Raw genomic sequence first — 25,895 nt, 5'->3', positions numbered from 1 at the left:
CAGAAGAAGTGGTGAAGGCTGGTATAATTGCAACATTTAAAAGGCATCTATATGGGCATACAAATAGGAAGGGGTTAGAGGGATATGGGCCAAGTGCTGGCAAGTGGGACTAGATTAGGTTGGAATATCTGGTCAGCATGGACAAGTCAGACCGAAAGATCCGTTTCTGTGCTGTACATCTATGACATTGTGACATTGTTTCTCATCCAAGTCTCAACAGAGGCATTCGATGACAGGAATAAAACAGACTATTAGAACTGTGGAGTCAGAGATGTACAGCATGGAAACAAAGAAGTGGTCAATTTAAGTAATAGATTTACTAGACACAGTTGTGAGCGGTTAGGATTTATTTATTCATTTGATATATTTCTTTCAGAATGGTCACATTTTGGGATAAAGTGTATGAGTAATTGGAGACATGAAGTCTGGCTTTGTGCCACTGGTTTCCAAAATTTCCCACCACCTTTTTCACTGACCTTACACAGAATAGAGTACCAGGCGTAAACTGTCAACAACAACATTATCATTGTATTAGATGGCTGTAATGCAGAAAGAGAACTAGATGAATCTTGGTACATTTTTGTTCAGCAATTTCAGAAAAATAGGAATTTGTGGCTAGATGAGCAAATCTATGATTGCTGTCCCCACTTCCATCCCTCCAATGGTTCAATTTACCATGCTCAAAAACCTCCAAAAATTCAATTCTCATGCAACCTTTGCAACACAAAATACAAACAAACAGTCTTTCAGTAGTTAATAAAAATGACAAGTTCTTTATTAGAATTCTTGTAGTTTAAAATGAAATCAAACATTTAGTACAAAAGCTCAATATCGTGCATCATTGAAAGACCAGTAGAGTGGGGAAGAGGTCCTCCCAACACAAACTCCTGCATAACTGAACCTCAGTGTTGAAAAGAGAAATCTACTTTTTTTACGTTAATGTAGAGACTCCTTTGATCTTCATTGTGGTTTCAGAGAATTTTATGCAATCTTTCATTGCCTTTAATTCTCATATTTGAAAGCAGAAAATACACGTTTCTGACAAGATTAAAAAAATACTAACTAAATGTAATAATTAGATAGGAGTAGACCAGTGTAATGTTTAAGTGAATGGTAATGAATATGAACTCTGTTAGTGAAGCAAAGTTTCATTCCTGGAGCATAATAAAAACTATTGGAACCAAATGACACATTTATTGGTAAATGAAGCAACTGCAGAAATGGGGGAAGAGATCAAATGATCTTCAGTGGAACTGAGAATGTATATTTGAAGTTGCAGCAACAAAATGCATTCATATTGAATATAGAGTTTAATGAAGTTGTAATAAATGCAACATTTAATTGACATGTAGATATCTCCACACAAATTAAAACAAATACACAAGTGCACAACTTTAAACTATGCATTCTGTTGCATTGCTTTCTGGACTTAAATGCTTTGCATTTTTAGCATTTTTTTCTGCTTTCTTCTTCTGACAGGTTAAACATTCAGTATAAAGCATCCCACTGGTTCCATGCCCACAGCCAGGAACTGCCATTGATTTGAGTGCACAGCCAAAGATGCCAGCTGCTTAGACATTCAGAAGCCAGGACAACTACCAGTTAGAACCCAAACCCAAGGGCACCAGTTGATTAGATACCCAGAGCCAAGGGCAGTCACTGGGTAGATACCTAGATCCTAGACACCTAGAACCAAGAGCAAGCAAACTGACACCGGCCTTTTTTTTATTTCTGGCGTCTATGATGTTCCAGAAACATTACCCCTCCACACCTCAAATAAATGGGAATCAAACATTTACCTGTGGCACAGTGCGAAACTCCCAAACACAGCAGCACCATTTCGAATAATAATTTTCATTGTGTTTACTGTGCTATAAAATTTTTGATTTTAACACCTGCTGCGTCAACACAGGTCCTAATTTTTACATTTGGATCTCACTACCAGCCAATTCCATGTTGAAACTATACTACCATTTTCTTCTGAGAAGCCAGTAGAAAAACATTCAGGTAACACATACTGATATCCAACAGATTCTCATTTCACATCACTTTACAAATGATTCAAAATTAAAATAAATTAATTAGTGTTCTTAAAGACCAGCTCAGAGTTTTCCCATATAGTTGTCTTAACATGTGCGAACTTGAAGCACATATTCTATATAGGTCTGTAAAAAGATGTTAGCACTAAGCTACACAGCATTTTCTTCAAAGTCTGTTTCATTTTAAACTTTAAGACAACATGTTAAGGGAAAACACAGTTAGACTCAAATTTCTACATTTAGCAGCAGTATTTTGTTTACAGCACAAGGGGAATCCATGAATATTCTGATAAACAAAGCCTTTAAAATTGGATAAACTAGCTTTCCACAACAATCCCGCACTCTTGATATCATTCCATCAGTGTTTTAAAATCAATAAAGTGCGGTGAAAAGGCATTACATTTGATTGTGAGATCACATCAACACATTACACGATCAGAGTTTTAAATGCCGAGGCTGAAGGCTAAGATATTCAAATCTATTTTTGGCGCTAAATGCGTAAACAAAAACACACACAATCACTCCCTTAATAAAGCATTCTAAAGTCGGAGGTACGAACCATATTAAAAAAAGTGAAACTAAAAAGTAAAAAGTTGCTTTGGTAACTGAGTGCTAAGCCTCCAAACTGATACCTGCTCCTTGCATCTGGGGAGAGTTTAGGTTCAGTAACGTGGATGGATTCACAAAGCACAGCCTTTTATTTGGCAGACTGAAACAGCCCTCTTAGATTTAGTTTCAAAGCAAGTTGCTCATTTCCCCATTCAACATCATAGGTAACACTCACAAAGGCAGAGAGTTAGGAAAGAGGAGAGGGTGAGAAACTATGTGAACAATGATGAATTTCAAATATTGGTGATCAAATTAATAAAATGAGGCTGTAAAACTAAAGTGCTAAAAGTGGCAAAATTGTACAGTGTGAATCCACTGCATTGCGGCATTTTTGCTTTTGATGAGTGTGAGGTATAGTATTGCTTTGCAGCAGCTAGCTTACTGATGTAACGTAGACAAATAATTCCTCTAACCTCAGTGAGCTCGAGTTGTGATTCAAAAAGACAAGAAGCATCTCGTTCATTATTCCACAAAAGTTGAGCATCTTTCTGAGTCACCAAGTAACGGCAGAACATTGCCGCATTTTGATGAGGATTTTGTCACAATCAATGTCTCTTTGTATCTACAACATTCACAATATGATTATTCTAGGTCTAAGGGTGGTTGGAAGAGGGGAGGGATGGAGGGTGAAGCTAGACATTTTTTTTCCAATAAAGGCCAGATCCATGCAAGAAAACTATATGTACAAATGGAAGACTCCAATAGGGGGAAGGTTTCGTCCACAAAAATATCCATCCATTCAATATGCCTGTCATCAAGGCGCTTTTCTTTGCCTTGAGCATGCCTGCACAGGTACTGTACTACAAAAATAAATCTCACATCAAAGCAAAATATATCATATACAAAGTGACAGACCACATTTAAGATTAGAATGTTTTGCAGTACATTGTCAGTGTCCAAACAGATTAAAGAACTGGTTTTAGGACAGAACGCAATGGACGGCCCGCTTTAGTAAGCTCCCGTGTCACACACATGCAAGGCAATGGGACAGCCTCCCCGGTCCTCTCTACTGTATTGTAGCGACAGTATTTTAGATGATCAGCCATGCTGGCAATGTCTGCAAACTTCCACTCTTTAACTGTGCCGAAGGCAGTGCTGAATCGCCAGGCCTGTAAGACAGAAATGTCACATATTACACAAAATGCTGTACAATTAACAGGCACGCTGTTGTTTGGGGGGGGGGGGGGGGGGGGGGGGTGAAGGAAGAGGAGAAGGAGAAAGGAGGCACTCAATAAGCAAGAGAACAAATACTTTGCATTTCTTCCAACTATTTGCTGTGCAATAGCAGAGTTGTACCACTGGCACTGATTGCCACAGCATCAAGTTTGTGTTTAACTTCAGAATCAAAGATTAAATATGTGACCCATTAAAAGGAAAATAAGCTTGAAAGTGCAGTCAATTAGTCTACAGTCCATTAGACTTTGAGATCAATCCATCAGCCTACAATCTATTAGAGTATGAGCTTTATAAGAGGAAAAAAAGGCAGTGGAGTTCATCACAAGAGGAGATGGGGAACAGGAAGAAGCTCACTGCATTACATTTGAAAAGAAGTGCACTTCAAGAAACAATCCTGCAAAGCTGTGATGTCTTAATATCCATTAATAGGAAAGCGAATGACAAGATAGCCATCGTTAACACAGCATATTGGACAACAACGTCCAGAGTCTGTACATATAATTAGGTGTGGAAATCCATAACTTATCTACATTAATCTGATCCTTTACAGATTTCACTAGAACTTGCCAGTATGCTCAGCATTGCCATGTGTGTAAGGATATGAAGTTGCTGTACTACCCATCAGCAGTGGTGAGGGCACCTGTCTGACAGGCCACTAAGGAAGGCATGTTTTGCCATTTTTTTAAAAAAAACAACCATTCGCCTCCTTAATGTCCTAAGCTCCCTGGAGTACATGTTTAGAGAGCCTGACCTATTCTCAGACTGGTTAGGAAACTACAAGATCAGGCAATGCAGCAGATCTGACAGGGTTGCTACTCTACTTTAAAAGAGTAATGAGCTGTTTTCATTACCTATAAAAATATTCTGAGATTGTTAGGACAATATAGAGTTGGGAAATGAGAACAATGAAGTGCGATGTGCTACATTTTGGAAGGAAAAGCACCAAATGGAAGATATGAAATGTCTGCACAAACCTAAAGTTCCAACTAAATTAAGTGGGATCCTGCAAGTTGAGCATTGTTACAATTTGCCCATTAGTTAGAATGCTTCCATCACATTTTAAATTGAAACATTCTTTGCTCTGTAATTTGCTGGCTGTTAACAGATAACAGTATAACAAAGATGCACTTATATCAAATATAAAATTGCAAATTCACTGATTGCTTCCGCACATTGTACTTTTAAAAGACAGCTTTTAAAATGGCTGAAACAAATCTGCAGCATTGCATGATCATAATATCACAGTGAGACAGAAGCAAAGATCTCTTGGAGATGCCAAACATCTTCCAACCTCATCAAAATCCAGGATGAATCATTCAGGAATAATAATTGGGGACATTCAAAAAATTAATCATCACAATATGAAACAGAAGGATATGTGGGAGATCTAATTGAAACATAAAGAATACTGAATGGCCTGGATAGATGTTGGGAAGATGTTGATAGTAGAGACTAAGACCCAAGGGCACAACCTTAGAGCAAAGGGAAGACCTTTTAGAATGGAAATAAGGAGAAACTTCTTCAGCCACAGAGTGACAAATCTATGGAATTCACTGCCACAGAAGGCTGTGGAGGCCAGATCGTTGAGTATATTTTTGACTGAGATAGATAGGTTCTTGAGTATTAAGGGGATCAAGGTTACAGGGAGAACTGGGAGAATGGAGATTGAATGGCAAAGCAGACTTGATAGGGGCACAAATTAGGCCATTCAACCTATGTATTATGGAAAAAATGGCTAAAGGAAAACAAGTGACACACGAGCTAGTCATCTATACCTTTTAGAATATGCATCCAAAATGGAGAGATAAATTATTTGTTATATATTTTGTGTAAATATTTAAATTTGGAATTGGTCACAGAATATGCAAAGTCCGTCTCTCTCTCACTCTAAAAGCTCTCAAATTTGAGCCTTGTTTGTGACTTGAACTACACACAAAACCAGATCATTGCAAACAGAGAATTTTAAAGAAAGATTTGAAGATGAAAGTAAAAAATACACTATTGTAGAAAATGAGTTATTCAGCTAAGAACCAAACATAAAGAGAACTGGTAAATTCTAACTGACTTTACTGCTTTTATCTGCATTTTTCTTACTTGGCCAAGTTTAACATCCAACAGTGTGAAGTCTGAGTGTGGTGTGTTTGCATGCATTAATATGAAGTAGGTCTTATTTGTACATTGTTAACAGTTCTTAATTTTTTTAAGTCGGAATGAGTTTTTAAACAATAAAGCTTATTCCTACATGTTTAATTCAAGAATACCTCTTGGCTTACTTCTCACAAGAGTGCATGCATTAAAGTACCAATGAATTGACAATCACCCTTGTAAAAATTCAAAAATGTGTTGTGGTGAAATGGTGGTAGGAAAAGTAGTAAGAATAGAGAGAGTGGTGCGAGAAAACCACAGCAGGTCAGGCTTATACCTGAAACATCAATTCTCCTGCTCCTCGGATGCTGCCTGACCTGCTGTGCTTTTCCAGCACCACACTCTCGACTCTGATCTCCAGCATCTGCAGTCCTCACTTTCTCCTAGGAATAGTAGTAAACCAGGCTCTTTTCCTCACCTGATTGTAACAGCAACATGGTGGTGGCAATGGACATCTGCATTCAACCAACAGTCTCTCTCCTTAATCAAATCAGATTTAAGGATGGAGAAAGAGAGAGGAATCATAGAAGGAAACCAAACAAATTCTAATCAAAGCAGGTACAGAAAGAAAAATAGACGGAAAGATTGCATTGACAGAGGTAAAAGATGCAGAAAGGAAAAATAAAATGTAAAATGGTTTTGAAGTTTAAAATGTTTAGCAATTTACTACCCTCAGGCATGAGATTCCACTTTAAACTATTCCTCTTCTAAACCAGCAAGTAGACATACAGTATTTACACAGAGATTCCAAACAAATCATCCAGGAGTATCTGGGTGCTCTTGTACATAAAATACTAAAAGTTAGCATGAAGGTACAACAGGTAATTAAGTAATTTAAGAAGCCAAATGGAATTTGGGACTCTCTCATTAGGGGGGGTTGGAGTTTAAAAGTAGGGAAGTCCTGTTACAACTATATATGGTGTTGGCAAGGCCATCCCTGGAGATTTTTGACCCCTGTATTCAAAAGAGGTGTACTAGCATTGAAGGCTGTTCAAGAGAGATTCACTGAGCTGATCCCTGGAATGAAGGGATTGACTTCTCAAGAACAGCTAAATAGGTTAGGTCTTTATTCATTAGTATTTAGAAGAATGGAGTGTGTGTGCGCGCATGTGTGGGGGGGAAAGAGAAGAGACATCAGAGAATCTTGAACTGAAGGACAATCACAGAATAAGAGGACACTCTGTTTGAAATGAGATTGAAGGAATTTCTTTGAGAATGTCGTGAATGTCTAGAATTCCCTATCCTAGAGAGTTGTGGAGGCTAGATTACTGGAGGTATTTAATAAGGTGCAAGATAGATTTTTGAAATATTGGGAAATTGAGGGCTGAGCGGAGCTGGGACAAAAGAAATGTTGATGCCTGGTTTGACCAACTATGTTAGATACCAGGGCAAGCTTGAGGGGATAAATGGTCTAGTCATGAGGGGATGAATGGACTATTAGTCTTAATTTTGGCAATGAATATGCAAATCCAGCAAGTTCTAAAATAATTAGGAAGGTTAAGGGCAAGATAGAGTCATAGATACAGCACAGAAACAGACCCTAACTCGTCCGTGCCAACTAAACATCCGAAATGAATCTAGTCTCAGTTGCCAGCAGTTGGCGCACATCATCCTCTGCGTGAAAATTTGGCCCTTTTAAATCTTTCCCCTCTCACATTAAACCAAGTCATCTAGTTTCGGACACCTTTACAATGGGAAAAAAAGACCTAGGCTATTCACCCTAACCATGCCCCTCATGATTTTATAGACTTCTACAAGGCTCATCCCTCAGCCTCCAATGTTCCAGGAAAGAAATTCCCAGTCTATTCAATCTTTCCCTGTAGTTCAAACACTCCAAGCCTAGCAACATCCTTGTAAATCTTTTCTGAACCCTTTCAAGTTTAACAACATCTTCCATATAGCAGGGAAACCCAGAATTTTATGCAGTAACCCAGAATGGCCTCATCCCAACTCCTATATTCAATTTTATGACCAACATAAGGCAAACATGCCAAACGCCATCTTGACCACCCTACCCATGACTCCACTTACAAGAAACTGTGAACCCTAGGTTTCTTTGTTCAGTAACACTCCCCAGGACCCTACCACCGACTATATAAATCCTTCCCTTGTTTGCCTTGCCAAAATGCAACACCTCACATTTACCTAAATGAACTCCATCTGCCGCTCCTTGGCCCATCAGTCCATCTGATCAAGCACCCATTATACTCATACCTTTTTTCGCTGTTCATTACACAACCAATTTTTGTCAAGATTAGAGTGGTGTTGGAAAAGCACAGCAGGTCAGACAGCATCTGATGAGCAGGAAAAATCGACATTCATCAGGGCTCCTGCCCAAAACATTGATTTTCCTACTCCTCGAATGCTGCCTGACCTGCTGTGCTTTTCCAGCACCACTCTAATCTGGACTCTAATCTCTAGCACCTGCAGTCCTCACTTTTGCCACCAATTTGTGTCAGCTGCAAACTTACTAACCATACCTCATCTACTCACTTTCAAATCAGTTATGTGAATGATAAAAAGCTGTGATTAGTCTGGATTAGGTAAAAATAGCTCATCATAGTTGACATCTAATTTTTTTAGAATCCTAAGCAGTAATCACAATATTGCTCCACACTCTGCTTGCCAGTAAGAACACCACTGGTCACAAGCCTCAGTCTAAAAAACAAACCTTCACAACCACCACCCTGTCTCTTACCTACATGCCAATTTTGCATCCAATTGGCTAGCTCTCCCTATATTCCACCTTGCTAACCAGTCTACCATACAGAGCTTTGTCAAATGCCTTCAAGTCCATATAGACAACATCTACTGTTCTGCCTTCAATCATCTTTGTCGCCTCTTCAAAAAAAAATTCAATCAAGTTAGTGAGTCACAATTTCCCACACACAAAGCCATGCTGACTATCCCGAATTAATCCTTGCCTTTCCAAATGCATGTAAAACCTGTCCTTCCAACAAATTATCTGCTACTGACATCAGGCTCACCAGTCTATACAGTTCCCTGGTTTTTCCTTACCAACTTTCTTAAATAATGGCACATTAGCCAACCTCCACTCTTCTGACACCTCACACATGGCTGTTGATGGTATAAATATCTCAGCAAGGGGCCCGGTAATCACTTCCCTAGCTTCCCACAAAGTTTCGGGAATACACCTAATGGGGTCCCAGAGATTTATCTACATGTAATATGGACACTTTTCAAGACATCATTATTTATTTCCCAAATTCTCTAGCTTCCATGTCTCTCCCCACAGTAAATACTAAACAGATACCTTGCACCAGTATCTCACCCATCTCCTGTGGTTCCACTTGTAGATGGCCTCGTTGATCTTTAAACGGGTCCTACTCTCTCCCTAGTTTCTCTTTTACCCTTAATGTATTTGTAGAACCTCTTTGGATTCTCCTCAACTCTATATGCCAAAGCTATGTCCCCTTTTTGCCCTCCGAAGTTTATTCCTCAAGGGATGACTCAACTGTCTATACCAGACATATGCCTACTCCTTTTTCTTGACCAAGCCTCAATTTCTCTCGTCATTCAGCATTCCCCACACCTACCAGCTTTGCCCTTCACACTAACAGGAACATGCTATCTCTGAACCTCATTATCTCATTTTTGAAGGTCTCTCACTTGCCCTTTACCTGCAAACAGCCTCTCAATCAACCTTTGAAAGTTCTTGCCTAATGCTATCAAAATTGGTCTTCCTCCAATTTAGACCTTTAATTTTTAGATCCAATCTATTCTTTTTTCCCAATCACTATTTTAAAATAGAATTATGATCACTTATCCTAATGTGCCCCCCCCCCCCCCCCCAACACTCCCAACTGACATCCCAGTTACTAGCCCTGCCTTATTTCCCAAGGGAAGAAACATTTTGCTCTTTCTCTAGTCCACTTATGGAATAATTAGGATTTCCTGTATACACTTAAATTCCTCTCCATTCAAGCCCCAGTCTGTGCGGAAATCTTCATGTACATGCAGAGGGAATAACTAAAGTATTAAACAAAAATTTTGCATCTGTCTTCAAAAAGACTGCAGATGATGTAAAGTTTACACAGAGAGAGAAGTTACAGACAAAAGAATTATAGCTGCAGATGTACTAAAAAGACTAAACTAATTTAAATATACAAGTAGTTTGATCCAGATAGAATGTATCCCAGGACGCTGAAAGAAGCAAAGATAGAAATAGCGGAGTTATTGTCACAATCTTTCAATTCTCATTGGATACAGAAGTATAAAAGGACTTGAGGGTTGACAATATTACATCACTCTTAAAGAGGTACATATATCTCCTTCTTGATAAAAGCAAATCAGCCTAACATCTCTGCTGAGGAACGTACGGGAAGCCATTTCAGGGTAGGTTAATAAAGGAAAATCAGCATTGATTAAAGAGAAATTGTGTCTGACTAACTTGATTAACTTTGAAGTAGTAAAAACATTAATAAATTAGTAAAGATTACAAGACATTCACCAAAGTATCAATTGAAAAATTATTAAGGAGCAGCACATAAAACGAAGAGGAATATAGTGGTATGTTTACAAAATTGGCTCAATGATATGCCAGCACTTTCTTCTTCCTAGGGAAATTTTGCAGATTAGAAGACAGTTTGCCGTGACCTTTCAAGAATCAATCTTGGTTCAACCTCTCAATTTTTATTTAAAATCTAGACTCAGGTATAGGGCGTATAATCAAGTTGGAAGCTCACATGAAAATAGTGATGATCAGGTTTCCAGGCAGAATGATTAAATAGGCAGATATACAGTACATAAAGGGAGTTCAATTTTGCAGGGAAATTAGAAATTAGGACTGCTCTCTTCAGAACAGTGAAAATCTAGAAGTGACCAAATGAAGGTTATTGAGGTGAGATGTTTTGATAAGACCAGCAAGAGTACCTATTCTTTCTTGGGCATGAACCAATAACCAGAGATTAAAGATTTATAATCATTGGCATAAGACATGGACGAAAAGGAGAAGAAATCTTTCCTATTCAGTGTTATCAGGGTTCAAAACATTCTACCTGAAAAAAGATGGTGGAACTTGATTCCACATAAAACTTTGGAAGCAGGGTTCAAACTTTGAGGGATCTTGAGCTTTTCTCAAGGGATACTATTTGATATTCAGGAATTTTTTTTATTGTCACCAACTTATTTATTAAATGATGCAATCAGGTAGAAATATGACCACTGTACTAGTGATGATGTTTTTTAAGAGTTTACTGCTTTACATAAATAAGATATAAATATAAAAACAGACCATATGTACGTGTGCATGTAACCTTTGCATTTGCAAGCTATAAACTGATTATAAACAAATATTCCATAATCCATTTCCAAAATAAAAATTCTAATTAGCTGGCACAAGGTAACTCATTGGGATCAAGGCTTATATCTGCAGCCTCTTCTCAAAATTACTGCAAGCAATTAGCACTCTTTAGCATTATTTAGTTTTATTCTGTTAATTTCAAGTTTATTTTGCCACAAGTGAGAGAGATGGGCAGCATAGCTGAAGATTAATTAGTTTTGGAATGCTCCAGCCAAGAGCCTGGACAAATATGATAGCAGGTAATATGCCATTTGGCCTGTCAACTAATTATTTATTAAAGAATGATCCTGGTATTCATTTTTAAACAGCCAGATATCATCACTTTAACAATAATGCTGCAGGTATCAAATTAAAAACAATTGCACACTGGAGCATCCAAAAACAGCACTACTCTTATGCTAGGAGAAAGTGAGGACTGCAGATGCTGGAGATCAGAGCTGAAAAGTGTGTTGCTGGAAAGCGCAGCAGGTCAGGCAGCAAAGGAGCAGGAGAATCGATGTTTCGGGCATAAGCCCTTCTTCAGGAATAAGGGGGGTGTGCCAAGAAGGCCACGATAAAAGGTAGGGAAGAGGGACTTGGGGGAGGGGCGTTGGGAATGCAATAGGTGGAAGGAGGTTAAGGTCCTTCTTCAAAGACCGCAATTTCCCCTCAGATGTGGTTGACGATGCTATCCAGTGCATCTCCTCCACTTCCCACTCCTCCGCCCTCTTATGCGGGCTTACACTGATTTTTTTTTTAAAAAAAACAAAGTATTAAATATATTGTGCATTAATTTTAAGTTAATCTCATAATTCTTGTAACAATCCTGATGTAAACTCAATCTGAAACAACTCTGAAAATGGACCAGTATCCCAAAAACCTAATTCAAATATTTTTTCATAAGAATCACAATATACATAGAAACTTAGATCACAGATAAGGGAAAATGGAGCCCTTATCCACTCCTTTTTGCTGTAATCCTTTAAATTCCTAACCCTAAAACACTTGTTCAACTCCCTCTTCAAATGATTTACATTATCAGCAACTACAGCAGAGGGTAGCCGTAAAGGCAATAATAGGGCACTTCTGACACAGACTAGCACATAAGATCAGCACAAAGTAAGCAGATGTAAAGGTCAAAGTTGTCATATGCATTGCTGAAAACTCCATGCTATGTTGCAATTCCAGTTCTGAACTGGCAGCTAGTGCAGTCATTGGCTAGCAGGAAGTTGCGACGTTTGCCTTTGGAGACCTTGATCTTTGCCATGAATCATCTTATATTGAGCAGCTTCCTGTCCATGTTATAACTGATTTTGATGTATTCTATGATGGCGATTCTAGCACCAGACATCATGGGGATGCGGAGGGGCGGGGGAGTGGATTCTGAAGAGAGTTTATTACAGCATGCAGCCCTGTTTGACTCTATTAATGATTGGGAATGGATCAGAAAACTCACCACCATCTACGACACATGCAGGAATATCATGTGTGTAGTGTCAAACCATTGGAAGGAATTTTCCAAGGCAACCAAATCGCTCCATTACCTTCATGGCTGACTGAGTCAAAGAGCTTTGGCAGATCAACAAGCATACTGTAAGAGGCTTGTGATGCCCTTGCCATTTCTCCTGGAGCTGTCTAACTATACACACTGTCATAATGACAAGGCTGACACCTGTCTTGTGTTATTTGCCCAAAAGAACGTCTTGGTCATTTAACTGCATTATGTGGCTCTGTAATCAGATTTTCGGTCATGTCTGTGTGCTACCATCAGTGGGGGCTCATTTGTTGGGATGAATTCAGGGCAAAATGACCAAACTTTCATCAGTCAATACACTTCATCTTTCATCACTACATTGCAATCCGTAACCTATATGGGATGTCATTTCGTGTATTCTACAAATCAACACAGCTCTCAGAAATAGCCAATGAAAAGAGGGGAAAAGCACTTTATCCATATTTTCAATCAGCCTTGGTCCATCAATAAAGCAATCAAATGGGTTACTATCAATGCTCTCTTTGATAACTCTTACACACCATTATAAACAAATACAAATTCTTCTTTGGTGTCAAAATGTTCACTGAATTCTTTCAGTCTTTGTGGCACCCTGCATGATTACAAAGATGGCTATGTTGCCCAGCTATACAAGTGAAAAGGAAGGCAATTTTGCAACAACTATGGAGGAGCCTCATGCCTCTTCACCACCAGGAAATTTTCACAAAGATCCTCTTGAACCACTCAATAAGGATGTGTTGTAATTTAATGTGCAGTTTCAGAAAAGGCCAAGGAATCACAGACAGTGCTTAAAGTTAGAGAGTTCCAGGAGAAACGCCAAGCTTGGAACATAGAACTCTACATCACGTATACTGACATGATCAAGACTTTTGACAATTAGCCAAGAGATTTTTAGAAGCTAATGGAGACATTCAATTGCCTGGAAAAATCCAATGCAATGGTTTGAAAGTTCCATGACTGTTTCTTTGTGGAGGTCATGGAGGATAGCAAGGTGTCTGATCCATTCCCAATTAGAAATGGAGTGAAACCAGGCTGCATATTAACAGCAATTCTCTTTAGCACGTCTTCTTCCCTGTGTTTTCAGATGTTACAATCATCATCATCATAGATTGAATCAACTAAATCAGGCAACTAGAGAAATGCGCTAAAAGCTATAGAATAGATGTGGCCCAGGAGGTTATCATAGAGTTGTACAATACAGAAAAGGCTCTTCAGTCCATCAGATTTGCATTGTCAAAAACTACTAAGCTTACATGATCCCACATAATATTCAAGGCTGTGGGTCAAATGCTATGACATTCAAGTACTCATCCAGGTACTTTTTAGAAGTATGAGGTTTCCCAGCTCAACTATTCTCCCAAGTATGCATTCCAGATTCCCATCACCCATTGGCTGAAAAGAAAATGCCCAAAATACCTCTAAACCTCCTGCTTATCACATTAAAATTATACCTTTCATTACTCACCCTTCAACTGCTTTCTATGTACCCAGTCCATACCCCTCTTAATCTTGTGCACTTCAGTCAGGTCTCCTCTCAGACTTCTCTGCTTTAAAGAAACAAACCAGAGCTTATCCAGATTCTCTTCATAGAGGAACAGCTCTATCACAGGCAACATCCTGCTGAATCTCTTCTGTACCTCCTCCAGTGCGATCACATCCTTCCTCTAACTGTAGTGACCACACTGCACACAGTCCTCCAGCTGTGGCCTAACCAAAGTTCTATACAGCTTCAACATAACCTTCCTGCTCTTGTAATCTGTGATACGATTATAGGCAAGTGTCTGTATAGGTTAGCTATCATAGATCCTGTCCTGCCACCTTTAGGGATCTGCGGATTCCAATCAGCTCAAGACCCCTTTGTTCCTCTGAGCTTCCTAGCATCCCGCCTTTAGAGTAATTAGAAACCAGTGATTAGAAATGAATTGCCCATTGAGCCATTGTGAAATAGGTAAACGTCCCAGGTCTCTTAAAACAAATGCAGGAAAGTTTGAATTTGGACTTAAGATAATCTTCAAGAATCTAATGAATAGCCAAAGACTTGTTGACCAGGTGGGAGAGTTGCCGTCAGCGCAGAAATGAAAATGTTCAGTTGGGTTTTGGTCCAACGTACCCGCTGTTGTGTTTTATTTTTAAAGTACAAATAATTAACTAACAAAGTGCATATCTAGTGGTGTTTACCTCGTACAGTAAAATTTCATTAAAAACAATTTTGCGGAATGATGTGGTTAACAGGGTATGCAAAGTACTCTAAACTTAACAGTCTCTACGGAGATCAAAACAATACTGTTTCTTAATTCTTATACAAAAGTAAATCAAACTTAATAAAAGAAAAACACAAACCTTGCCTTTTGTTTTCCAAGAGGCCTTTCCATGAAGGTCTTGAATTTTTTCCCAAAGCAGGATGACCATTCCCCGAACCTGCAACAAACTGCTGCATACATCCCTCATTAAATGTGACACTTCCGAGAGCTGAGACAAGCTGAACCCATCTAGAAATCCAGCAATGTGCTGCAAAATCTCAAAGGGCAGTTTGCTCAGTTGGTCAGCAGCCATTCCTGTGCTGGACAACCGACTCTCATGGGTTCCTAACAACATGGCCGGAACACATGGCTGGATTCCAAAAGACTTGAGATGGCGATCGTGAATAACTTTTGAACCCTGGGCAGAAGGGCAGAACCGCCTCTGAGAATAGGTACAGCCATAATAGGCCAAAGGGCATCGATGTTCCAACCACCCATTGAGGCCAGCATGAATGTCCCCGTGCACATTCTTAAAGTGAGAAGGAAACTCGTCTCTCCTGAAAAACTGACCACATACAAAAGTGAACATGGAGCGTTGCTTTGTTTGATATCTGGTCACACACTCCAAGACCAGGTCCAGCCCAAGTGTGTGGAAAGGACTCGGGTTCGATAGTTGAGGATTTGCGTGGTCGCAAGCAGATGCGGAGGCTATCTCTCCGACTGTAGTATTGGTGGCTAATATGGCTGCTGGGAAGGAGAAAGTCTGTGTGCCCAAATCAACACGGTTTCCATCAACACTCCGGCTGTCTGAGATCCCTCTACCGCTGGGAGAGTCCCCCAAACAGAACAATAAAGCAGCTGTGATCAAATCAATTCCCTGTAATTCCAGAGGGTCATCATCAACTTCCAGATCTGATGTGTCAACTGCTTTGCTTTCCGTTTTCTTCCTATACCAATTCAAATCCCCAAGATATGGCCTGCGCCCATTGTGACCTTCTAACAGTTTGAAAGTGGCAATTTTCTTCAGTGCTTGCCGCTCAGCAGATCTGTTGACTAACTTTCTCACTCCACAGGGATCAGAAGGCAAGCAGTCCTCCTGAAAACTGTCTGGATGTAACAAACTTTCCACAGTAAGTAGCTGTGCAAACACAGGTAAGAAGTGATCAGGTTCCGAAGAATTTCCATCACAATCTATGTCATTTTCATGGCAAGAACCATTCATTATCTCTTCTGCTTGCTGATCACAATTGTACGACTCCATTCCCTCCTGACCCAGGGTGTAGGCATTCACATCTGCTTTGTGAAAACCGTTACATAAGGCACTTGTTTTTAGCTGAATACATCCATCCGTGCCATCATTTGCTTCAGTCACCATGCCAGATAATTCATGAAATCCATTTTCCTCCACACACAAGTTCCAATCCCTCCAAGGCGGATCATAAGCTACAGATTCACAGTGTGCACCACCAACTGCTCCTCCTTCTGTTGTGCTCTTGCAGGGATCATCATTGATCTCTGCAAAGTACGGTGATTTTGGTGCGTCCTCCCCGACAATCTGGATACCTCCATTCCTTTCAGATCGCTCCTCAGATAGACTCCCATTTGAGAGCTCCCCATCTTTTGTAGCATTGTTCAAGAGGTCAAGGGCCACCGCTAAAGTCCTAGTTGTTTCAACTGTGGCTCGGTACAGTTCAGTGTAAGCTTCTTCGTTCACTGACAGCAAATTGCTAGAGGGGGGCTCATCCAGTGCTTCCATAGTCTCTGGGATCTGTTCCTCATTTTTGAACTGCTTGGGAGCTGAGTTCGAGGCAGTGGTCACAACTTTGAGTGATTCAAGAAGCATCCGCTGATCCTGAAGAGCTAAAGCCAAGTCCAACTGCTCTACTCCATCACCATCTTTGCTTAAACTTTCATAGGATTTGCGGTCAGCATAGCTCACGGGCCAACGATTCCACTCCATTGTGCAGCATACCACACTGGCAGGACAAACCTCCAGATGTTCGCTAATCTTGTTCCGTGCAATGATGAATGGGCATCCAAACGCACTATTTAAACATGGCACTCGCTCAAGAGGGCACAGTAGGCGATGTTCACCCACTTTGCATGAGTGAAAGACAGCTCCACATACCAGAGGGCAGCCAATCAAGTCACATGACACATTCATCTCTGGCCTAACCATGCAACGCCGGCTCACACAGTTCAAGCAGTGCAAATGCTGCTCCATTATGGCCTTTTCAGTCCTGGGGAAAGAAGTTCAATTAATAATATTACAGTATACATCAGCATCATTAGAACAATTTCAGTAGATACCCAGGACCTGATCTTTGAGCCTGTTACACAGGAAAAGGCAAAGGCTACTCAGCCCTTGATACTGGAACTGGAGGCCAGTCAAAGCTGAAGCCTGTCAAAGGAACACAAGGATGCTATTCAACCTGTCAAGCCTATCTTAGATAAACCGGATACCATTCAGACCATGGAGCCAAACACTGTCACTTCTGATCAAGCACTTTCCTCTGCCCACTGTGATAGTAATTGTCTCAAGCCCATACACTCACCTTCCCAGCAACAGGAAAGGAAGTAATGTTTATCACATCCTCTCCTCCCATCCCAAACGCCACCACCCCGCTTCTCACCTCCCTCCCACAACCACCACCCCTCCCACTCCCCCCAAAAGACCTCAGAGTCACTGTGCAATGCCTTCAAGCTTCAAATTACAATTCCCGGAGACTTTAGGGCAATACAAATAGAATGGCAACCCCTACTCAAGTCTATTGGTTCAAGGGTCATGGGTCATCTGTACCTTAACTCTACCTGCCTTAGTTCCAGAAACCTTAATACCTTTGCTAACAAAAAAAAGTTTGGAAATTTTGACCTGAAGCACTCATCCCAGCTACACTTGGAGGTTCAGTAGCTATTCCCTTCTTTTTGGGCAGGGGTTGGTACAGGGCAGTGTTTATCAGATTTGCACAATCCTTTGTACGAAAGCGTTTCCTGACATCTCCCTCGAGGGACGTGTTCAAATTTATAAGTTATGCTGCCTTGTTCTGGACATCCCACCAACCACCCCGTCCAGAGGCAAAACTATTCTCTACTGATCCTTAACACTTCCTTACAAATCATCCTACGTCTTCACTGCAACTAGCCCCTTGATAAGCCGTGCAACCAGTAGTTTTTCATTTAAAATAAAGTCAATCTGTGCAAGTTTAAAAACAAGTCTACACTCTTCCCTTCCTCCATGCTTTTGGCTTACCACTTCTCTTCATTAAGCATTTAATTTCCTCCCCTTATATTCTCTTGTTCATGCTATTATTTTGCATTGTCCTGTTCCTCATGCCCAGTATTCTCTCTCCATCTGCCAACAACTTCTTTTTCCTTGCAGTCTCATTTGCTTTCCCACCTCTTTCCCTCCACTACACTGCTAGCCATGTCTCGCAGGCAATGCCTTGGTGGGGCCCCACTCTACATCCTAATACGGTTTGAGCACCACTGGCCTCGACTGGAACTCCAGTATCCTGAAGACAGAATTCCCTGTTCTCACAGTGTCCAAAAATAACAGCCAGGGCTGTTAGCCTTCAAGGGCAAAAAAGAAAAGCACTAATGATTAACCTTGGATAGAAATCAAGGATTTCCACTAAGAACATAAAAACACAGAAGTGGGCCATGTGACACATTAAGCCAGTTTCACCATTCAATAAGATCGTCACTGCTGACCGTGGCTTTAACTTCACTGCCTGCCAGCCCATTATCCTCAACTTTGTAAATCAAAATCCTGTCTAACACTGCCTTGAATGTTCAATGACCCAGTCTCCACTACTCTCAGGGTACACAATTCCAAAGATTAATTAACAATCTATGAGACAATTACCCATTTGTCTTCACCTTAAATGAGAGGACCCTGATTCTGAAATTTTGCTCTAGAGTTCTAGATTCCTCGACAACAGAAAACACTCTTTTATAAACTACCCTTATGAGTCGCAGGTAGATAGGGTAGTGAAAGCGGCGTTTGGTATGCTTTCCTTTATTGGTCAAAGTACTGAGTATGGGAATTGGGAAATCATGTTCCAGCTGTACAGGACATTGCTTAGGCCACTGTTGGAATATTGCGTGCAATTCAGGTCTCCTTCCTATCAGAAGGATGTTGTGAAATTTGAAAGGGTTCAGAAAAGATTTACAAGGATGTTGCCTGGGTGGAGGATTTGAGTCATAGGGAAAGGTTGAATAGGCCGGAGCCGTTTTCCCTGGAGTGACGGAGGCTGAGCAGTGACCTGAGAGGTTTATAAAATCATGAGGGACATGGATAGGGTAAATAGACAAGGTCTTTTCGCCGGGGTGAGGGTGTCCAGAACTAGAGGGCATAGGTTTAGGGCGAGAGCGAAAGATATAAAAGAGGCCCAAGGGGCAACTTGTTCACACAGAGTAGTGCGTGTATAGAATGAGCTGCCGGACAAATTGGTGGAGGCCAGCACAATTACAACATTTAAAAGGCATTTGGATGGGTATATGTTTAGGAAGGGTTTGGAGCAATATGGGCCAGGTGCTGGCAAGTGGGACTAGATTGTGTTGGGATATCTGGACGAGTTGGAGTGAAGGGTCTATTTCCATGCTGTACATCTATATGACTATCTCAACAAGATCATGTTATTCTTCTAAAATCAATAGAGTATAGGCTGAATTTTTCCTCAAGGTAAATTCTTCATCCGTGAATCATCCTAGTGCGCGGCACGGTGGCACAGTGGTTAGCACTGCTACCTCACAGCACCAGAGACCCGGGTTCAATTCCCGCCTCAGGAAACTCTGTGTGGAGTTTGCACGTTCTCCCCGTGTCTGCGTGGGTTTCCTCCGGGTGCTCCAGTTTCCTCCCACAATCCAAAAATGTGCAGGTTAGGTGAATTGACCATGCTAAATTGTCCGTAGTGTTAGGGGCAGGGGTAAATGTAGGGGAATGGGTCTGGGTGGGTGCGCTTCAGCGGGTCAGTGTGGACTTGTTGGGCCGAAGGGCCTGTTTCCACACTAAGTAATCTAATCTAATCTTCTCTGAACCATTTCCAATTCCCACCTTAAATAATGAAGTCAGTGAACATAATATGCTAGGTACGGTTTCAACAATGTCCTGTACCACTGTGGTAAGATTATTTTTACCTTCTTTCCCCTTTCATTTAAAGCCAATATGCCACTTGTCTTGCTTATTTGCTATTTTCTGACTGATGTACGAGGTCCAGAACACACTGTACTGCTGAATTCCGCAGGTTCTTTCTAGTTAAATAATAATCTACTTTTCTATTCTTCTCACCTAAGCAGACAACTCACATTTGATCTCCCTCTGCCTATTTTTTCCCAAAACACATCCCTTTGTAGACTGTGTCCTTCAAACAATTTGCTTTCCTGCCTACCTTTGCATCAGCAGTAAATTCGGTCTCAATACACTGTCTCTTCATCCAAACCATTAACCTAGGTTGAAAATAGTTGAAGCACTGATCCATGTGGCACTCCATTAATTAGCTTTCCAATGTGAAAATTAGCCACTTAGAGACATCGAGATATACAGCACGGAAACAGACCCTTCAGTCCAACTCGTCCATGCTGACCAGATATTCTAAAATGAATCTAGTCTCATTTGCCAGCATTTGACCATATCCCTTCAAACCCTTCCTATTCATGTACCCATCCAGATGCTTACCCCAACTGTTTCTAATTGGTTAGCCAGTCATTTATCCATGCTAATATATTATTCCCAACACTCAGAGTAATTGTGAAGTAATTATGTATACGACCTCTGTTTTTTTTCCATTACCGTTGTTAAACCTGCTAAGATTCTTCAGAACTTTTTGTTTTTATTTCTAGCCTATATCCTGCTTTCTGTTTCCCTACAGATGTGAATGGAGATATCACTAAACGCTGGCAATGACTTGTCTGCATCTCCTGAATAACTGTCATAACCAACTACTGACCAAGAACTCTGCATTTTCTCCCAATTCTGGTCTCTTGCACATGCCCAATTTCCATAATTCCACTGATAACTGTAACTGCAGATGCCTATGCACCAAGCTTTCAAATTACCTCCCTAAACCTCTTCAGCTCACTTTTGTCCATTAAAATGCTCCTTAAGATCAAACTCTTTGAAATAGTATTAAAACTTTTCAAGAAACTTTACAAGCCTGGCAACATCTGTGAAAAGAAAACACAGTGTTAACATTTTTGACTCCAGTGACCCTTCTTCAGAACAATTTTCATTAAAACGAAGAATTGCGGATACTGGGGATCGGAAACAAAAAAAAAAGATTCTGAAACATAAACAGAAATTACTGGAGAAACTCAGCAGGCAGTCAGCATCTATGGAGAGAAGATAGATGGACTCAAAGTGTTAATTCAGATATCTCTCCATAAATGCTGCCTACTAAGCTTCTCCAGCTTTTGTTTCAGATTTCCAGCATCTACTGTCCTTTGTTTAATAAAAGGGTTCTGAAGAAGTGTCACCGGACTCAAGATGTTAATGCTGGTTTATCTTCTTAGGCTCTGCCATTCCTGTTTTTGTTTAAGCATCAAACTTTGCCTAACTACCAAAGACATGAGAAATTTTCACATTAAAAAGGTACTGTATAAATAAAAGTAGTTACTTGCATCAGGAGACTGAGCTGGCTGAAAACAATACTCATGATTCCATTAATGTCATCTCAATTCCAGTGTTTAAGGATTAACCTATTACAATGTCAATTTGTGAATATTTCTACAATATCAATGTCACAAGGAAAAGTCACAGTATAAACTGGGCTAACTAGTCAAAAGTTTTAAGAGACAACACTTCACATTCAGTCAATGAGATGACAGCTGGTCTATAAGCATGCTGCCAATCTTTGTATTGCTGCTTATGGGATTTAATCTTCCCTTCTTTGGCTATTTGGCACTCAAAGTTCAATTAAATATTTTGGAAATTGGAAAATGTCTCTTTTGAAAAGAACTTTCATAATATAAACTTACTACTCCAAACCTGGATAATGTCAAAAAGGGAGCTCAATGAAGATAAGACTTGACCACACCCCTGAACCCTGCTTTCACCATGACTCATGTAATCAGATTCTTAAACAAAAGTCACCTTCATTTACTGCTGACTTTTTTGTATACTAAAACTCAATTATTACTTATAGTTCATAAAATCTCCATAGACAAATTGTGTATAATACTCTTGCGCAAATTATACATCCTCCATATAAAGCTGCAGCAGTTCCTCATTTATAGGCTGTGAGCATTGCAATATAATGTCGTCTAAAAACAATAGTGACAACAATTCTACTCCTAGAGACAAATAATCTTTCTTACAAAAATTACTGTCTATTTAAAACTCTATTTACTCAAAAAAATTCCCATGACTCAAAATATTCTCATGCAATGTTCAGTGATACAGTATCAATTTACATAGTTTGGAAATACTCATTCAGTGCTATGTTTAACCATTACTAATAATCATCAGCTAAATAGTACACTCACTTTCTGCTAGATTGTGGGCTGAGTTGTATGAGTTTCCCTTAAAACAAGGGAAACTTGCATGCTCAATAAAGAAAATCACAGTTTGCTCATCAACAACCATCAGACAGGCAAACTAGAAATTTCACAGGTCTCAGTACATTTCAAGCTGAAGCTCTGTTCCACCACTCCAGGTTCCTCAGGAAGGATGACCCAGGAATGTTAAACAATTCATGTCAAACCCAACTTACATGGATGTCTGCAGCTGAGGAAGAAAGTAGTCAACTGGTCCCAGCACAGAAAGGTGTTGAAGTCACGACCCATCTGCTTCTCGGGAGTCAAAATCAAGAGCAAAGGTGGTAAAATTTCTTCATCCCTTAGGACATCAAATTTTGAACAAGGGGTTTAAGGCAGAATATACACATTGAGCTGGAAACTCAACATTCATTTCAAGGAAACTGGTTAGCAGTTGCCTGGAATGATTATATCGACAGCAAATGAATCAAACTATAAAAAGGAGCATGTCACTTAGTTTATTATCCTTTCCTATCTTTCCAGAAAACAGTTGAGATTGAGTTCAGCAGAATTTGCTTCGAGTACAATATGCATGTTCACTTGGCTATGGAAATATAGCAGCTTCATGCTGCACAGTTGGCCTTATCACATCAAATGTTTCAATTCACTATCAAAAGGATAGCAAAAGCCAAGTGTCAATTACTTCAAGGAGGATTCTCTCAATCACCCTTCCTCCACCACCAATCTCGTGCACCCTCCTCCTCCCCAACACACACACACACTCTGGTGGCTACCCAGAAGTGTCAAAGCAGGTCAATCACAAACAGACTCATTTTAATGGTGCCATATAATTAGATACTGGAAGAGAGGAGCACATTTCTGAAGGCCAGAAATTCAGACTAATGTAGGAATCCCTCTGCATCGATAAAATATCAGAGAGCAAAACTTCTAATGCTTCCCATACAACTTGCTTAACCATCCTCCTGTCACCTTCCCATTCCTGCAGAATACTTAAAGTTGTAACCGTATTCATTCTATGGAAAAGACTGAATTGGCAAGAATATATTTACTGCCCTATCTTAAAGCCATTACTAACGTGCCTTCCCCCTTAATCTCTTTCGTTGATTGCATACCAGGATTTATGGATATTGACTGAATGAATGATAACTGCCTACACACAGACGATACATATTGCACAGCTAACCATGTTGACTTATAGAAGACAGCTTATCCTATACTCTCACCACATACATTACAGCCTTCACATAATATGATAAATAATTTTGCCCTTCATCCTTTTGTACATCTTCTATCAATCATCCTTTCAAACAATCCTATTATAACTCTCAAATAACCTTCATAAACCCCACACTAACATCCTATCTAATCTTCAAGGTATCAAGATCAGAAGAAGTTCAAAACTTGACCTACTCTTGATGCATTTGGATGTGTATATGAATAGAGAGGGTTTGGAGGGATATGGGCCGGGTGCTGGCAGGTGGGACTAGATTGGGTTGGGATATCTGGTCGGCATGGACGATTGGACCGAAGGGTCTGTTTCCATGCTGTACATCTCTATGACTCTATAATAGGAGGAATACTTGCCCATGAGCCTGCTTTGCAACTCAGAACAAATTGATCTGCTAACTTAACTTCACACTACCACCCATCCCCTTGTCTTTCAATTATCTGAAAGTTCAAAGGCTCTACACATTTCAGCTTTGAATTATTACATGACTTGACTAATAATAGTCCTCTGGGTACAGAATTCCAAATATTCACAGGCTTCCAAGTCAAAAACATTTTCCATATCTCTGGCCAAAAGGCCAAATTGCTGACTATGCCCAGTGCGCCAGACTCCGCAGCGAGATGAAGCAATCTTTCAACTTCAATACAGTCAAGCCCCTTAAGGCTGATACACATTTTAATCAGATCATCACTATTAAATCACACAGTGTGAACAAATCCTATCATAAACCTTGTGATATCCACTCCCTTTAAGAACCATCACAATACCAAACCAACAGACTAATCCACATGATGCTCACTCCATACCTCAAAAAATCACCTCATTGATAAACTTACATTGTCAGCCACAAATCACCCACAATATGTCTTTACCCCAACTAAAGTCCCTTCAGACCCTCCCCAACAGTATCAAAATTCCTTCTGCACATCTAATTTAACCCATCTCATTTAACCCCCCGACTCTCCTCACTCCATTTAACCCAAGACCCTTCCATTGTCATTAATTCCAAGATCCTTCACATTCCATTTAAACCTACCAAGACCCTTCCATTGCCATATACACCCAAAACCATTCCATCCCATTTAACCATCCAAGTCACATCCCAATAACCCCCAGCCTTCCCATCCCATTTAAGCCAAGATCCTTTTCACCCCATTTAATGCCCAAAAGGCCCTCGCCATTCAGATTAACACCTCCTCCAGACCCTTCACATTCCAAATAAATGTCAAAATTCTTCACAGCTCATTAAAACCACTCCACAAACCCTTTCCATCTCATTAAAGTCACCCAAAGATCTTTCTCATCCTTTATAACCCCCAGACTCTTCCCACCCAATTTAACCCAAGATCTTTCACGTCTCATTAAACCTCCCCTCCACCAAAGACCCTTCCCATTCGACACTCCAGAGCCTCACCTTTCTGCTTAAACCCTTCACCCATCTAAAGCCCATCCTTAATGTCCACCCATAAAAATATCCAATAACTCTCCGCCTCTATTTAATGATCGGCCCCGGAAAGGGTTTTTTTTCCCACCCGCAGATTTCGCTCCCCTCGCCGTGGAGCTGATCGAGACACCTTCCGTTATTTCCTGGGGCCTAGGCCTCTGTTCGCGCGGTGGATTGAGCTCTGTGAGGGGACTTCGGTGGGTCCAAGCCTCCCCTCCCCGGGGGGGGGGGCAGGGGGCTGGGGCCGCTTTGGCCTCATTTTAAAGAGCAGCGTCAGGCCCAGTGGCAGGCCGCCAGGGCGGCCTGAGAAGCGCCTGACAGTAACCGGGCCGACCCCGCTGTGGGCCTACAACCAGACAAGGACCCGGCCAGTTAATTAGGCAGCGTCGTACCAGAGCCACGGCTTCTACCTGCACTCACCCGAGACAGCAGACACTAACTTCACCAGCACCGCCGCCTGAAGCCGAGCCCGACCACAAACCCCGCCCCAAGATAGGGGCGGGCACGGCCACGCGGGCGGGGCGATGGGAGAAGGCGGGGCGATGGGAGAAGGCGGGACTGTTGGAGGTGGAGCCGATGGTAACCTGAGGGGCGTGGCCAATGACGTGAGTAGGCGGGGTCAGAGATAGAGAGAGGAGCCGGACGGCTGCGGCTGGAGTAGAGACAGAACGTGGTGAAGTGTAGCAGTGGAAGAGGAGGCAAAGG

General features: G+C 40.8%; 1 protein-coding gene across 6 annotated transcripts; it reads right to left on the bottom strand.

Annotated features, from left to right (window-relative positions):
* Positions 1-744: 744 nt before the first annotated feature.
* Positions 745-25,895, bottom strand: fbxo30a (F-box protein 30a). Of its 6 annotated transcripts, XM_043681205.1 has the most exons (5): positions 25,611-25,695; positions 22,734-22,858; positions 15,125-17,264; positions 14,250-14,328; positions 3,593-3,757 (listed from the first exon to the last, which is right to left on the bottom strand). In XM_043681205.1, coding segments are annotated over exons 2-5 (2,256 nt in total). In that variant the 5' UTR covers positions 22,736-22,858; positions 25,611-25,695; the 3' UTR covers positions 3,593-3,722. The 6 variants fall into 6 exon arrangements, with proteins under 6 accessions (XP_043537115.1, XP_043537125.1, XP_043537159.1 ...); XM_043681180.1 differs by lacking the exon at positions 14,250-14,328 and having other exon boundaries at positions 745-3,757; XM_043681190.1 differs by lacking the exons at positions 14,250-14,328; positions 25,611-25,695 and adding an exon at positions 25,279-25,561 and having other exon boundaries at positions 745-3,757.

Source organism: Chiloscyllium plagiosum, chromosome 3 (genome assembly GCF_004010195.1).
Source record: "Chiloscyllium plagiosum isolate BGI_BamShark_2017 chromosome 3, ASM401019v2, whole genome shotgun sequence".
Classification (NCBI taxonomy): Eukaryota; Metazoa; Chordata; class Chondrichthyes; order Orectolobiformes; family Hemiscylliidae; genus Chiloscyllium; species Chiloscyllium plagiosum.
Note: the sequence above shows the minus strand (reverse complement) of the source record. Positions and strands in the feature narration are given on the sequence as shown.